The 16,011-nt window shown below is 37.6% G+C and overlaps 1 protein-coding gene across 6 annotated transcripts in view; it reads left to right on the forward strand.

Annotated features, from left to right (window-relative positions):
- ATAD2B (ATPase family AAA domain containing 2B) overlaps positions 1 to 11,296 on the forward strand; it is a 165,482-nt gene extending 154,186 nt beyond the window's left edge. For 3 of the 6 annotated variants that reach the window (XM_042982415.1, XM_042982420.1, XM_042982419.1), the window contains 4 exons: positions 1,157 to 1,840; positions 4,648 to 4,775; positions 5,238 to 5,366; positions 8,328 to 11,295. In XM_042982415.1, coding sequence (XP_042838349.1) covers positions 1,157 to 1,840; positions 4,648 to 4,775; positions 5,238 to 5,366; positions 8,328 to 8,378 — 992 coding nt within the window. In that variant the 3' untranslated portion in view covers positions 8,379 to 11,295. Of the gene's footprint in view, positions 1 to 1,156; positions 1,841 to 4,647; positions 4,776 to 5,237; positions 5,367 to 7,240; positions 7,529 to 8,327 lie in introns of those variants that run through there. The other 3 variants (XM_042982416.1, XM_042982417.1, XM_042982418.1) reach the window with 2 other exon arrangements.
- The last annotated feature ends 4,715 nt before the right edge of the window (positions 11,297 to 16,011 follow it).

Here is a 16,011-nt window from a genome sequence, read left to right on the forward strand (position 1 = left end):
GGTTTTGAAGGCAAAATATAGTTTGAACCAAGTGACTAAATAACTTGAATTTTGGAAATAATTTCAGAAATCTTTAGTAGATTTATTCTTAGATAAGAAAGAAGAGTAATGTTTATAACAACATTTGTCCATTTCCTGTGAATACCTTGGTGTCTTTACATACAGAGAATCAATAAGGATTAAAGATGAAAGGATGAAAAAGTATGTAAACGCATATTTGGGGAATTAAAGATTCCTGAGCCTATTGTTAGCTGGAAGTACTCATAAAGCTCATGATGGTTTCTAGCATCTAAAGATAAATACAGTATTTTCAATTTTTGTGGGTCTTCCTTTTCATATAACTGACCAAATATTTATTTTCAGTGTTTTGTTAATGTTGTTGCTACCTTGATAGCAGAGGGCTTAATTTTTTCCCCATATTTTAAAATAACAACTGTGTAACCAATTGATCCTATTTGATGAACCATTTATAGTAGAGGAGACTAACAGTTGGTTAACCAGATTGTCCTCTGTAACTATCATAGGGTTTCTATCCATGACTATACTTAACTGTGGGGATTCCTTCTTCGGGAAGGAGATGTAATAGATAATTCTTTGTGGGATACCTGTAACTATTCTACCTTGATATACTGGAGCATGTGTTCATTTTCTTTCATGGTTTAGGAGCTTTTGGGTGATGCTGGCAAAGCATTTACCTTCCCGGTGGAAATCCAGGGCTATGGCCCCAAACTTTCTAGGCAGACTGGTAATGTGGTCATTTCTGAAATGTACATAATAGATGCTTGGTCCTTGGATGTTAGGAATTAGGAATAGTTGTGAATTTAAGATAATAGAAAATAATTAATGCTGGGTAAACTCCTACAGGAAATAAACTTTTAAAAATTTCATTCTTCAGGAAAAAAAAAAACTTCATTCTTCAGAGTTCATCTCTGACTTCATATTCATTCTACTTGTAAGTTGTGAGGATTAGTCAGCATGGATGTCAAGAGCTAAGTAGTTTTTGTGTGTTATACCGGTATGGGTTTACTTTCTTTTATGTTCTTTTTTGGGGGCGGGGGGCGGTTTACTTTCTTTTGGGTCTTATTTAGTGAACATTTGTAAAACAAATATTGTACTCCCAAGTTCTACATATCTGTTTTCCTCCCCTGTAAAATAGTTCGAGTTCGGAGAAAATCGAGGCGGCGATCACAGTGGGGTAAAGGAATTATTAAGAAAAGGAAAGTCAATAATTTAAAAAAAGATGAAGAGGACACCAAATTTGCAGACTATGAGAACCATACAGAGGACAGGAAGTTGTTAGAGAATGGAGAGTTTGAGGTAAGCACTGACTGCCATGAAGAAAATGGAGAAGAGACTGGAGACCTTTCTATGACCAATGATGAATCATCATGTGACATCATGGACATGGACCAGGGGCAGAGGCTTAACAATGGAGCTGGCACGAAGGAGAACTTTGCATCTACTGAAGAAGAGAGTTCCAATGAGTCTCTACTCGTCAACAGCAGCAGTTCTCTAAATCCAGAGCAGACATCTAGGAAAGAACCTTTCCTTAAAGGAAGCTGTCTAAATGGTGAGGCCTCCACCGACAGTTTTGAAGGAATACCAGTTCTGGAGTGTCAGAATGGCAAAGCTGAAGTTGTTTCTTTCTGTGGTAGTGGAGATAAATGTAGTTCTGAACAAAAGATTCTCCCGGAGGACCAGTCAAAAGAAAAACCAGAAACTTCAAATGAACATCTTGGAGATGATCCTGAGAAACTAGAGGCACTGGAATGTAGCAATAATGAGAAGTTAGAACCTGGCCCTGATGCGGAGGTTAAAGATGCAGAACTGGATAAAGAAGGTAGAACGGATATTTTAAAAAACCTGAAATTTTAAACTCCTGAGTTAACTAATTGCTTATTTTGTCTGGTCATCAGTAGCGGTAGTTGATAAGCAGTTATAACTCTCTGAGAATCTGTTAAAGTTTTCATCTCTTTCCCTAGAAAAGTGAACACGTGAATACTACATTTGGGTGGGAGTTTCAGAGGGTTTATGGGCCAGAATGTGTTGCTTTCCTGTCTGCTTACTCTTTTGCTTCCCACCTGATTGTCATCCCGATCCTTTTGGATTTATGGCTGAAGTAAACCCATAGGTGTTAAGCTGGAATTCTGATAAGAATTATTGGGGTGGGGTGGGGTAGGCATGGGCTGAGAAGACTTGGATACTAGAGCAGTATGGTATGTTACACTCTTGTAGACCCACGTTAAATTACCACTTCTGTTCATCATAATCATGTGACTTTGAGCTGGTTACTTACGCTCTCCAAACCTGTTTTTCCATCTTCTGAATTAAACTTAGAGTTGTGTCACTGCAGAGGTTAAGTAAGTCATGTATATTAATCACCTGTTCTGGTACCTGGCACATACTGAGGTATATTCATTCCAGGCATTCACTGTTGAATCTGAGGGATGTTGAGTCTAAGGTGCTCCATTGCTTTTGTAAGGCCATTGGTATAGGAAATGGTAGAATGAGCACTGTCAGATCTACCTTGTTCTCACAGACTCAGAGCACTCTGCCAGCTTCTGACTTCCTGTGGCTGTGTGATTCTTTTAAGAAGAAGCAGTAATGGGGGCCTGGGGTTTCCTAGCTTTAGTTTATTTTTCATTCTTTGGCCCATAGTGGGATGGGGTGAGTTAGAGATCTACCCTTTGAATATACATTTCTATCCTGAATAGGTACTCTTCTAACGCAAGGCTATTTTGAAATTCTGTCATGCTCTCTAAATTGTGCGGAGTTATATATAGCTTTAGCCTGGGATTTGGGCTATGTGGGAAAAGTTTTTTGCTGCCAGTTTTTGAGCCCTTTAGCAGAATTAGGAAGTAGGAAAATAAAATTCAAAGTCTTAGAATTCTTTTAATGGATAAAGAGATAGGTAGGGGTGTGTGTGTGTGTGTACTGTTCTTAAATGCTACCTATTGAGAATTTTTCTTTTTCTTCAATAATAGAAGGTAGTTTTAAGAGCAGTGTTTATTTTGGTATTTATTTATATTTATCATACGGTCAGAACTTTAAAAATGTGTTGAAGCTAGGGTTAAGTAATGACTGGGACAGAGTGGGAGAAAGGGGGAGCTCTTTCTGATGAGGCACTGTGGGTACGAGGCAAGGAATCCTTTTTAGTGTTCTTCACTATGAGATTTTAGTGAGCTTGCAGAAAAGGTTTAAATTAATATTATGTTCAATTGATTACCTAAAAACTTTAAAGATATTTGTTGTGTAAAAGCTTTACCTGAAGTTTTCACTTGTAAATGTCAGGGAGGGCAGTGTTACCTAGTGCAAGCGGTCAGGCTCCTGGATGTCCATAGATAGGGTAATGAGATCAGTAAGGTCTTAACAGAACTCTTCGCATATGTTAATTGAACTATAAAACAAGGCTTTCACTCTAAAGCCTGTCTGAAATATACAGTTTCTCTGCTACATGGAGGTATTTGTTTTCGAAGGCAATATTTTAGTTCTTTTACTATTTGTCTAGCAGGCATTGATGGGAGGGAATTGTTTGAAGACGTGGGAATAAGAGGATTAAGGCAGGAGGGAGGGGAAAGGTTCTCCTTGGTGTCTGTGATGTGGGCCAGTCCTGTATAGAGTTCTGAAATAGTTTAGTTTGTCTTGGTGTTCCTTCCCCCAGGCCTTCTCATAGAGTATGCAGACAGAGGGGAGCATAGGGCTTGATGGCCTCCAGCCCTGGCTAGCCCTTGGAGTGCCTGGTGCTGTCAGATCATGCTCAGCCACCTCAGAATTTGCTTTCTTCATAGTGTGGCTGGTCTTGGCATGATGTTGAGAGGAAAATAATTAGATTATAGTATTTCACTCTAAGGTAGGAAAGATCACTAGCCCTATTATACTTTAAACAGGCTTATATTTTTAAGGAAAATTGTCATAACCCAGATCAATTTCTAATAGAATTCTGGGCAATGTAAAAGAGAAAAATAAGAAATTTCAGTTAATGTTGAGGAAGATTTTTTTTTCTTTGCAAGGAAATAATGAAGATAGGTTGGCCTTACTTGGTGTTTGCATCTGCTTTTCTAGGTTCCTTCCCCTCTTCTAGTTCTGAAAGCTCCAAATTTTTACAAAATGTTTATTTATTTATTTTGAGAGTGACAGAGCACAAGCAGGGGAGGGGCAGAGAGAGAGGGAGAGAGAGAATCCCAAACAGACTCCATGCTCGGCATGGGCCCATTGAGGGGCTTGATCTGATAACTGTGAGATCGGGACCTGAGCCGAAATTAAGAGTTGGATGCTTAACAGACTGAGCCGCCCAGGCACCCCTGAAAGCTCCACATTATAAAATGATGGCTATAGTAAAAAGAGTGAATCATAAAAAGAGTGAAGACTGCTTTATAAGTTAGTGCTTAGAGGTGAAGATTGCTTTTCTCTTCCTTTAAGTGGATATGTTTATTAGATGATCTTCTAGTATGGCTTGGCTTTCATAGTTGTGGTTTAGTTCTCTTTAATGTGGGCTACTTATTCTTACAAAAAAAAAATCATTTACCATTTAAAGAATATACCCTTATTCCAAAAAGTTTTTGTGGTGGGTAAAAGAATTTATAGTTGTTTAAGCCTGATTTTTCTTAACTTTTACTTGCTGCAGTGCATTTTTTTTTTCAATTGTAGGTGCTTCTAAAGTAAAGAAATATCGTAAGTTAATTTTAGAGCAGGCAAAAACGACAAGCCTGGAACTGGTTCCAGAAGAGCCCTCTGAGCCTGTGCCACCTCTTATAGTTGATCATGAGAGATTGAAGGTAAGCTTAGCTATTCCCAGTTTATTTTTTTAAAGATTTTATTTTAAAGTAATCTCTACATCCATTGTGGGGCTTGAACTCACAACCTCGAGATCAGTAGTTGTATGCTCTTCTGACTGAGCCAGCCAGGTGTTGTCCCCCCATCGTCAATTTTAAATGAATGGAAACACATTTCAATATGTTTGTAGTCAGTTGAACAAAGCTAGTTTTGATAATCTATTGCTATAACCTAGGAATATAAGTGCTTTGGGGCTTCTAGTAAAAAAAAAGAGTTTTGTGTGTTTTGAGGGATTTAGAAAATGGTCTTGGTAATAAACTAAGCCCTAGAATCTTCTAAAATCAGGTGTCACTGTTACATTATAGCCTGTGGTGTCTCTTGCCTAACCATTTGAATATAACTGTTTCAGTGTGAACAATGAAAACAAACTTTATTTTATTCTCTTTTCTTCTAATTTTTCTTAGAAATTGCTTGATTTATTGGTAGATAAAAGCAACAATCTGGCAGTTGATCAACTTGAGAGATTATATTCTCTTCTTAGTCAGTGCATCTATCGTCATCGTAAAGATTATGACAAATCACAACTTGTAGAGGTAAGTGCTCAGTGCATCCTTAAACAGATACGTGCTTTTACTTGTCCACCCCACCTCCCCCAAAAAAGGGAAAAAAGTTAGTCTCTATCTTTCACCAAGTAACTGAAGAATGTTTTGAAGATTTAAGATTAGAAGACTCATTAAGAGTTATAGTTTGAAGAATAAAGCCTTACTGTATCATTTTGTCTCAGGACAGAAGTAATCTGAGATTCTTTGTTTATGAAAACACAGAAATTCGTGGTTCTGGGTTAGGAAATACACAGAAGAGCATGCCACAATTCTCTTGTCCCTTTCTTGTTACTGACATCACTAAACATATCACTTGGGCCAGTTGAATGTGGGAATGGCCTTACAGTCCTTACCAGTGCTATCAAGGCAGCCACTGCTGATTAAAGGAATGGGCCTGGGAAGTGAGATCTGTTTGCCACCCCATTAATGATTAGAAGAGAACTTAAAAGGCATCTCATTAATCAGATCTAGTCCTATGAAATGGCTGCACAAAGGAGTGCTTGTTCTTTTGTTTAGGCACTTTTAAAGTGAATTGTTCCCTTTCTAGACAACTTCGGGCCATAAGTGAGTTCTTCCTTATAAATAGGAACTCATATCTGTTCATACAATTTACATCATCAAGCCACACTTCTGCTTTTTGAAGTCATCTGAGCAAATAGAAACCCACTAAATGGCTAAGTGACTTAGACTCCCTGTTCATTTGCCTGTTAGCTTATTTATCTGGTGGTCTGGTTATTACATATTTATTGAATGCCTGTAGTTCCAGATACTGTGCTAGATGTTTGGGCTGCAAAACATGAATAAGACAGTCCCTGCTCTCCAGGAGCATTTCTAGTATATTAAAGATTTGTATGCAGAGGATGGGATTATTTTTCATGTGTAATAAGGAATATTGGACTTGAATCAAAGGAAGAGAGCAAAGTATGTGAATGTATATTTAAAAATTGAGGTCATATTGTATATTGTTTTATAACCTGACTTTTTTTTTCTTATTCAGTAATAAGATGATGAAACATTTAGCAAAAGTGATTTTTATTGATCATATATGAGAAATTTTTGATCAATGATAATCTGGCCTATTAATTGTATACAGAGATGTACCAGATGCCTTTGATGTATTTGACACTTGGCCATCTAAGTGAAATGTGTAGGGTAGAGTTCTTTACTACCCCCCACCCCCCACCCACCCAGAACTTGTTTGTTCACATGATTGACATTTGATTAGCTTGAATGTATTGAATACTCTTTAGTACTGAAACATTTTTCAGTAGGGGACTTGGACCTCTATAATCTAGGGGTTTTGTTTAGGGAGGGAAGGGAGCTATAGCAGAATCACCAGTGAGTGGCATTTCTGGTGGTGATGGCAGTGACTATTTCTGGCTCTCTTTTTTTCCCTCCTTTTTTCTTTCAGCTCTGATTAGAGTGAATTGCAGTGGGAACAGGTGCATTCTACTTTGGGTACAAGTTTTACTAGGCTGAATACATTCATTTTGCTTTGGGAGAATATGAGTAAAGGAAGGACTCAGGCTCTGGAGTAAGGCTACCTATATTCAAATTGACTCTTTTGTTTATTAGCTGACAAATTATTTATATACATAAATCTCTCAGTACAATATCTGGCACAATAAATACTCATTGAGTGGTACTAGCATCATCCATTCGCCTAAATATCCAATGGGAGGCATTTGGAAGTGTCCAGGGCAGATAAGATAGTCTTACAGAGAAGCTCCCATATTATAATTAGGAAAATAGTTAAAGCTTAACTTGTACCTAAATTTCTTTCTCTAAAAAGTTAGAGTGAATTTTCCCATAATACTTTTGTCCTTCCTTTAATAGATAACATGCACTTTTTTTTCCCCTTGTAGGAGATGGAAAGAACAGTTCATATGTTTGAGACATTCCTATGAACTTTTCAAGATGAGTGGTTTATCCTCTCCAATCTGCTCCTGACAGAGCAGTCTTCTGAGCCATTCAATTTCAAATTGCACCAATTATGTGCAGAGCCTTGGTGTAAAGTGCTCTCTCACTCATTCTTTCTCTCTGTTGAATTTGGTGCTATTGTCTCAGGTACCTGAAACCAACCAGCCTACAAGAACCAAACAGAACTTCAGAAACATGTTGTATTTTCCACAAATAAAAAATACAACCCCACAGATTGGAGATTTTGGTGCTACAGAAACTGCTCTCACTTCTGCTCCTCTTTTCGTGCACTCTCTTTTGGAGACTTCTCTCTTAGGGAGCAGACCAGCAAACTCGAGGAAACTGGATGGGGCAGTTCTCTAACTGTGTTGAATTGTTTAAACAGTGGGCAACCTGTTTTGTTTTTTGTTTTTGTTTTTTTCCTTCCCCTCCTTTCTGCTCCTTTTAGCGTATTTGTTTTTATTTTTTCCTCTGGGTAATGGACTGAAACCTGTTTTAGAGTTGGCTATGGTATATTCTGGTGGGAAACTGAAGAAACTGGATGAAATTAGATTAGGCTCTTTAGAACTGCCTTTAACGTGCCTTTTAATTCATTTGAGAAAGATAAGGCTAAACAAAAGGATGGGCTTGTTTGTAGCAAATCAGTTAGAATGTCTCTTTGGTCACAACCTTGAAAATAAGTTTTGATACTCTGTGTCGTTGAGAGGCAACCAATGTTTTGGTATAAAATGCCTATCTTGTTTTCAAAACTCAATCAAGACACTCATTAAGCCACATGATATATACTAAAATGGTAGGTTTTCCTGTATGGTCTGTTTCTGTTTAAGAAACATGTAATAAAACAACAACAACAAATACTACCCAGTCCACCAAAAAACTCACACGTTTCCAGCATTGCTGACAATGATGGCCAGAAAATAGATAGATGACATTTTTTTCTTCTCTCAGTGGCAATTTAATAGTTATTCATGTTTGAGTTCCCAGAGAAGAATGATTTCATGTATAGTAAATTGTTACTGTTTTGTTTTAAAGCCAGGACTTGCCAAATGGACAGAAAAGAGGAATTTGTCAGAAGCTCCATAAAGTTCATTTTCTATATGCATAGTTGCAGGTGAGCTCTGGTATGGTCCTTGAATTAATGGACATTAATGGACATTAACAGTATTAATGTTTAAATCCCTTACCATAAGCTTACCTTCACAACTATTCATTTTGATTGGAACCCGTTTTGGACCTTGTTGATGATTTCTCTGAATTGTACTTACCTAAAATTAATTATGGGTTACTAGTTTTACAAAAACTTTCTACAAATTTGGAGACACAGTCTAGGCAGTTGCAAAGAGGCAAAGGGAGTGCAGTGACATTTTTTTATCAGATGATTTTTAAACAAAAAAAGTAGAAAATTTTGACAAGTTGGCTTGATAACTTCATTCATTGTAGCCGTTAGCTGCCGGTGTGTCTTTCCAATATATGCAACACATATAGTTTGGGTTTTAATTAGAGCAAATGGTCTTGGACTACTGCAGAGATACTGAGCTACCTCAGCTTTTTGTATTTTAGTTACCAGTAGTGTTTACAGAGTCCTGTAATCACTTTGCCACCGTTTACACGCTGAAGCTAAGGTACTTGTCTCCTTGTCTCTGGCTGTTCGGAGTGTGCCCAATGCCAGCGCAGAAAGCACACTTTGGCCGTAGGCTACTGCAGTAATCTTAAGTGCTTCTTGGCATTTACATTAACATTTTGCGCCTTCTAATTATAGCTTAATTTTTTAAGAAATGCCACTTTTTTCTTTATACCTAGTCTATGAAGTTTTCATAATATTCAGTTAAGTCATGTAATTCAAGATGCTACCCGTGTAGACACACTGTATTTTTAAGGTGGGCAAGTGCGATTAACGATGAACCATTTTAAAGGGGAGGTTATTTGAAACCTCTAATTTGATTATTGGGAGGATTTTCATGCTTTCTTTAGTATTTATTACCATCATACCAGTTCAGACTATTTTACTGTCTAATACATTAGCATTTTGTATTTTGATGGAAATTGTTACAGAATTTAAAGATTTGATGAAATAAGATGTAGCAGATTTTTTGTAGCAAGTTTCTGCTAAAAGGGTTTTTTGCAAGTCTCAGGTTCTTGCTGCACTATTTTTTTTTAAATATTTATTCCAGTTACTCTAATTCAGAAGCATTCTGTTCAAGTAACAGCAGCACTTGTGAAAGGAAAAAAAAAACGCACATGTTCTTAGTAGGTTACTAAATTTGTACAAGTTAATTAAGATTTTAGCCATCAGTGGGTTTGACAAGGGAAATTTATTTATGTTTAGCATTAAAATGCTTCCAAAAGATCAAGTTTTTTTTATTTTAACCTTGATATAGATGGAGAAATAGGAGGCACCCTCAGTATGATAGGAACTGCCACTTTGAACAGTTTAGGTCTTAAAGAGAAAGCCAGTCTAATGCCAAGGGGAGAAAAATTAGCTGAAATTATATCAACTCCTCTGCTCCCCTTCTGCCCCCTCTCCCCCCCAAAAACCACACACTATACCAGTTTTGCTTACTTTACAGATATTTGGTGGTTCTATAGTTTAAAGCAGCTTGTGAAATTATCCAAGTGGACTCAATTTTGTTTACCTTTATGTAAGTTCTTAATTTTTGCTGTATAGCATTGGCGAAAATATGTACAAATTGACCTCTGTTCTTATTTCCTATTGTGAGCATTATAAATGATAGCTCCTATGTAAAACTTTGCTCTCAGATCAGTAAAATATGTATCACAGCACAGCCCAACAATGGTTAATGCTCAGCTGTGGGGACCATGGGAGCTTTTTGAAGATGATGGAACCGCACTAGGGTTGAAACTGATGGCTGTGGAGTTAATTGTGTTTTTGAGCTTGAATCTCACCTGTGATTAATTTTGTTTTGTTTTGTTTTATGTCCTTTCATGACTTGATTTCTCTCATATGCCAATGTATTTGTAGGTTTACTGGATTTTATTTTTAGGGAGTGGGGTGGTAATATCTTCCCATTTTTGATTAAGTTGGTTCAGCTATGGTGCTATTCGGTAGGTTATCTTCAGTGTCAGGTCCCGTAGCTGAATGCCATTGTTATTATAATTATTATTTGTAATCACATTGTAAGCTTGAATTTGGGCTTGTACCTGCATCTTTTGTATTTTGTACATTCAGTTATTTAGACTTTGGGAGTCCTCTTTGGTTTTGGTCACGTATGTCTACTTTGTAGATTAAGTAGACTTCATCAACTATGGTCTATTTTGGGTTTATAGTTTAATTTAGAATTGTGTTAAATTGATGTTTTGCATTTGACTTCATTTTACATTAGTTTGAAGTAAATTATTTAATTTTTGAATTCTGGAATTTTGAACATTTACTGTAATTTGTAATATAACTGCTGTGAAATACTTGAATAAAGATGGCAAGAAAAACCTGCCTTTCTTTAGCCTGATGATGATTACTGTTGGCTGCAGATGCAGTGCTACCGTTCTAACCGAACTTGTCTGTTTTGCAGCTAGAGCCTAATGATGTTTATTAAGTACCGCCCCCCCCCCACCCCCCGACAAATCTCATTATAGGATTCTTTTAGATTTTAGCAGTCCTCGGTATTGTTTTGCTAAACGTTTTTCTGTTGGGAAAGTGTGGTTTTAATTCCAGTTGAAGGTTGTCTAAAATATGTTGTATAGAAGCAAATAGATTACTTCTGACATTTGTTTTTCTGTTTGGAAGACTGTTCCAGTAGACCATCAGGTAGTTTGGTTAACTTACTTTATAGTGTTTTCTTAGATCAGGTAGTTACCAGCATACTTTGAATAGTACATAGAATTTAAATATGGAAAAATTTCATACCAGAATTTTGAGGGGCTTGTTGCTTCAAGGGAATAGAATGTTCTTGGCTTTAGATTGCCTATGTTTCTGCTATCTACCATGAGATACCTTTTCATGTCTTGAGATTAGGATACTAACCTTAATAGAAGTCCTTAATTTTTCTTTCCTTTTTTTCGTTCGTTCATTCCTTCCTTCCTTCCTTCTTTCTTTCCTTCTTTCCTTCCTTCTTTCCTTCCTTCTTTCCTTCCTTCTTTCCTTCCTTCTTTCCTTCCTTCTTTCCTTCCTTCTTTCCTTCCTTCCTTCCTTCCTTCCTTCCTTCCTTCCTTCCTTCCTTCCTTCCTTCCTTCCAAATCATAGTAAAAAGGAACTGGTTGAATTTGAATAAGACTTGTTTTTCTTGATTTTGCAGATTGTATTAATTTTTATTTTTAATCATCTGTGTATAGCAAAAGACTGATAGTAATAATTAACCTGGGAAACAGATTTTTAAAAATTTTAGCCAAATGTTTATAAATTTTTAAATTTTTTTTTGAGAGAGAGAGCATGAGTGAGGGAGGGGCAGAGAGAGAGGGAGATACAGAATCTGAAGCTGACTCCAGGCTCTGAGCTGTCAGCACAGAGCCCAACGCAGGGCTTGAACCCATGAACTGCGAGATCATGACCTGAGACGAAGTCAGACACTTCGGTGTCACTGACTGAGCCACTCAGGTGCCCCTAGCCAAATGTTTATATAAAAGTAACTTATAAGTGCCTTTGAGTGTCAGTCAAGTTTTTAGAGCTCTGGAGAGAATTTGGGCTTATTTATCCAGTTTTAGTTTCTGTTGGACTCAAAACTACAGTAAAGTGAGAGACTAATCTTTAAAAATGTATTTCATGTTATCCCTATTCCCTAGCACCTGCAAAGTTCTCTGTTGGCTATCTTTTTAAAAATAAATTCCCTCTCAGACCTGCACAGTCATGTCTGTTATGTCCCAGGCACTATGGTAGACACATTCTCTGTCTTTAAGTAGCTTGTAGTACTCTAGGGGAGGCTAGTGCATATACCAGTAGTAATGATTCAGTGGGATAAGGGTTGTAACAGAAGGAACACAGTGTTCAGAGTTATAAGAAGGGAACCAATTAATTCTGTTTAGGAATGGGGAAAATGAAAGTCTTCAGAGAGTTGGCATTTTATTTGCCTTTCATTTCTTTCTGGCTGTTTTAGAGTCTAGCCCCACTCTACCAAAACTGTTCTTAGTTTTCTTGTGATCCTTCATATTACATCATATTGTGTTTGTATGACATTTATACCACTCACCCTGGAGTATCTTTATTTTCAACTTATTGAAATACTGGTCATATTTCAGGGCTAGGCTTAGATTCTCCACCAATACATCTCCCTTAGTGTATCATTCCTTCTCAGAACTTAGCTGTATTTTATACTGCATAATACAGTGAATTACTAATATTATGCAAAACAGTAATATATTCATGTGGGAAAGGAAGTATCACATTTCTTCTGCATTCCCTGTAGGAATTTAAAATAGTGCTGGGCTCATGGGAGATGCTTCTTTCTTTTTGGTTTAATTGACATAGTGCCTACAATGTGCCAGGCATGGTTGCAGGTGCTCAAACTAAAGCAGCAAACAAAGCAGAAAAAGTCCCTGTCTTCATGGAGCTTAAATTCTTTTCATGCTTTTTTAAAAAAAATGTTTATTACTTTTGAGAGAGAGCGAGTGGGGGGAGGGGCAAAGAGAGAGGGGGACAGAGGATTCGAAGTGGGCTCTGTGCTGACAACAGCGAGCCCGATGTGGGGCTTGAACCCGAAGTTGGACACCCAACTGACTGAGCCACCCAGGCGCCCCAAGCTTAAATTCTTTTAGACGTAATGTGTCATATTTCTGACATGATCGATCAGGTTCAAGTTATTTCTAAAAGGAATTCTCTCTTTAAACATTGAATAAAGCATTTTGTTAAAAACTTGCCAGTAACTCTTCCTTTTCCTCTTTGCTTTCTTCTATTCCCCATCTTAGTGAATAGAGCGAATAGAGCCGTATCCATCAAGGATCCAAAACCTGTCATTCTAAGTTTTGTCTTCTTTATGGTGCATCTCCTTCTAATCATGCAGCATGTTCTGTTGATCTTTATCACTCTAAACATGCCTCCTGCTCATCACCCTTTCTCCATCTTTATCATAGCTGACCTAGTCTGGGCACTAATGCTTTTGTCTGGACTAGTTGTAATAGTCACCAATATAGGAGAATGCAAACATGGGCAAAGACATTGTGTCTGTCTTCAACAGGATTTTTACCGTATGATTTAACATTCTCATATTTACTAGACACTAGGGATTGTTCCGAGTGCTTTACAAATGCAAATTTGTAATTTTTCGTAATTTTTTGAGAACCTTTTGAGGCAGGTGTTACTATTATCCCCATCTTACAAGCCAGGTAAGCTGAGACGTAATTTGTCCAAGGCTAATTGCTACTTCACTGCCTCTTGTCGGAGTAGACAGATGCACAAGCATATTCAGTATACTGTGGCACATGTTGCAATTGAGTTATGCGTAAGGTAAGGTACGTGGTGTACAGAGGAGGAGTGCGCAGCCCAACCTCAAGAAAGCCTTCCCAGGAAAACTGATGCCTGAGCTGAGGCATCAAGGTAGGAAAGCCTTTCCAGGCAGAAGGAACAACAGAAGCATATACTGAAGAGTAAAATAAAATAGCATGACGGCAGCAGGGGAAAATACAAGCGGTTCCTAATCACCAAAAGTCAGCCTTTATATAACAAAATTATTTGAGCCATGCCGCTGGCCAAGCACAGTTCTTGGATTTAGACTTACAGCTGAGGACAGGACAGCAAGGTCCCGGTTCTTTGGGCGTTGATAGTCTAATGGGCAAAGAGTAAACAAGATGTTATCTCATAGTGGCCGATGCTTAGGTGATAATGAGTACAGTAGTAATACTAGTAGCAGTAAAAACATCTGAGTGACTGGTAGGTACTATTTTAAGAATAAACCATTTAATTATCACAGTATCTGTGAGGTAAGTACTGTTGTTGGTTCCATTTGACAGAAGGGGGTACTGGAATATAATGGCTGAGCAACTTGCTCAAGGTTACAAATCTAATTAGTGTTAGCTGGGATTCTATCTTTTGTGGTTTCAGAGCTTGAATTCTTCATCAATGTATCATTAAGATGAATGATAAATTCATTTGTCCTTGCTCAGGTTTTTCTCCCCTATTAGTAAACATCTTTAAGTTGTAGAATACTGCAGAGAGTAATAAAACATGCATGTTCCCATCATCCAGAATTAAATGTTAACAGTTTTTCATAATTGTTGCAGTTCTTTTTTTTAATGAAAAAAATTCTAGATGGCATTGAAGTCCCCTTCCTACCACTCCCCAGTCCCATTCCTTTTCTTCTTCTCCAGGGGGAGCCACTCTGATCACTTGAATGAACATCTTTCCTGTTTTTAATGCATTATTTGAGAAGGTAATAGTGTGGGTGTTGAAGCCAGACTCAGTCTGAGCCAGACTCAGTCTGAATCCTACGCATGTCCCTTTATTGGCTGTGTAACATGAAGCAAGTTACTTCACCTCTTTGCACATCACCACCACATGGGTGGTGATAGCACCAAGCCCATGGTGATTATTATGAGGATTATGAATTTGAATCAGCAAACACATGGTAATGCACTTAGAACAGTCCCAGGCACATAGTGTGTTCAGTATGTTTTAATCATTATTACTGTAATTATTACTATTTGTATGTATCCATAAAAATGGTTTGGGGGTTTCTTAAATGTACATCAATGGAATTATTTTGCATCTTTAAAAATGTACATAGTTTTAATTTGGAAATGCATGTATGTGGTTTAAAGAATAAATTAATTCTAGAAGGCTTGTTATAAAAAACCAGTTATCCCCTGATTTCCCCTCCCTCCCCCAAAAAGGAATATTCTTCCCACAGCCAATTGTTTTCAACACCCTTAACTAATTATTTTGGTATGCATCTCTGTGTTTCTAAATAATATTCTTACATGGCTACTTTTTTATTTTCCAGTTTTTGCCAAGATCTTGATTTCCCACCATGGAAGACAATAGTCACACCTGTCCCCCAACACACCCACACTTCCTGCTTTCTCACCCGCCCAGTTAGTTTTAGTTTTTGTTAGATCATTGTTTGGTATGTATATGATTGTGACTATGTAAAAGCTATTGACAGCTGAGATTTTTAGGGGAGAGTATGATTGGTTTCCTTTCCTGTACACTTTTTTTGTTATTTGCCTAATTTTCTATTATTAACAACTATTTTGTCCCTAAAATTCGTCCCCAGAAATCCAACTCTATTTAAAAATTGTTTAACCTTTATTTATTTTTAAGAGAGAAAGAGTGCGAGTGGGGGAGGGTCAGAGAGAGAGGGAGACACAGAATCTGAAGCAGGCTCCAGGTTCTGAACTGTCAGCCCAGAGCCCAACGCGGGGCTTCAACTTACGAGCTGCGAGATCATGACCTGAGCCGAAGTCTGCCGCTTAATCGACTGAGCCACCCAGGTGACCCCAAACTCTCTATTTAATGTCTTCAAAAATATAAAGTATTCTAGCATTTCATCATCTTGAGAAAGTTTGTCCAGGAGCATTCCAGTCTTTTTTCATTGGTGTGTAGAAAAGGTCTTACGTAGCCGTTTTCCTGGAATCTCCCTCTACACCACCCTTCACCTTTTTCTTAGTGACGTTTATATCCCGTGTTGCTGTTGGGTAGTCCAATGCTATTCTGATTCTTGGTACATTTTCTTGATTTTGTTTTCCTTCCTAAAGCTTTTAGGATCTTCACTTGTACCCTAATATTCTAGAATGTCATAGATATGTCTGGGTAGGTGTCTGTGCTAGTGGGCCT

The sequence above is a fragment of the Panthera tigris genome, chromosome A3 (genome assembly GCF_018350195.1).
Source record: "Panthera tigris isolate Pti1 chromosome A3, P.tigris_Pti1_mat1.1, whole genome shotgun sequence".
Taxonomy (NCBI): domain Eukaryota; kingdom Metazoa; phylum Chordata; class Mammalia; order Carnivora; family Felidae; genus Panthera; species Panthera tigris.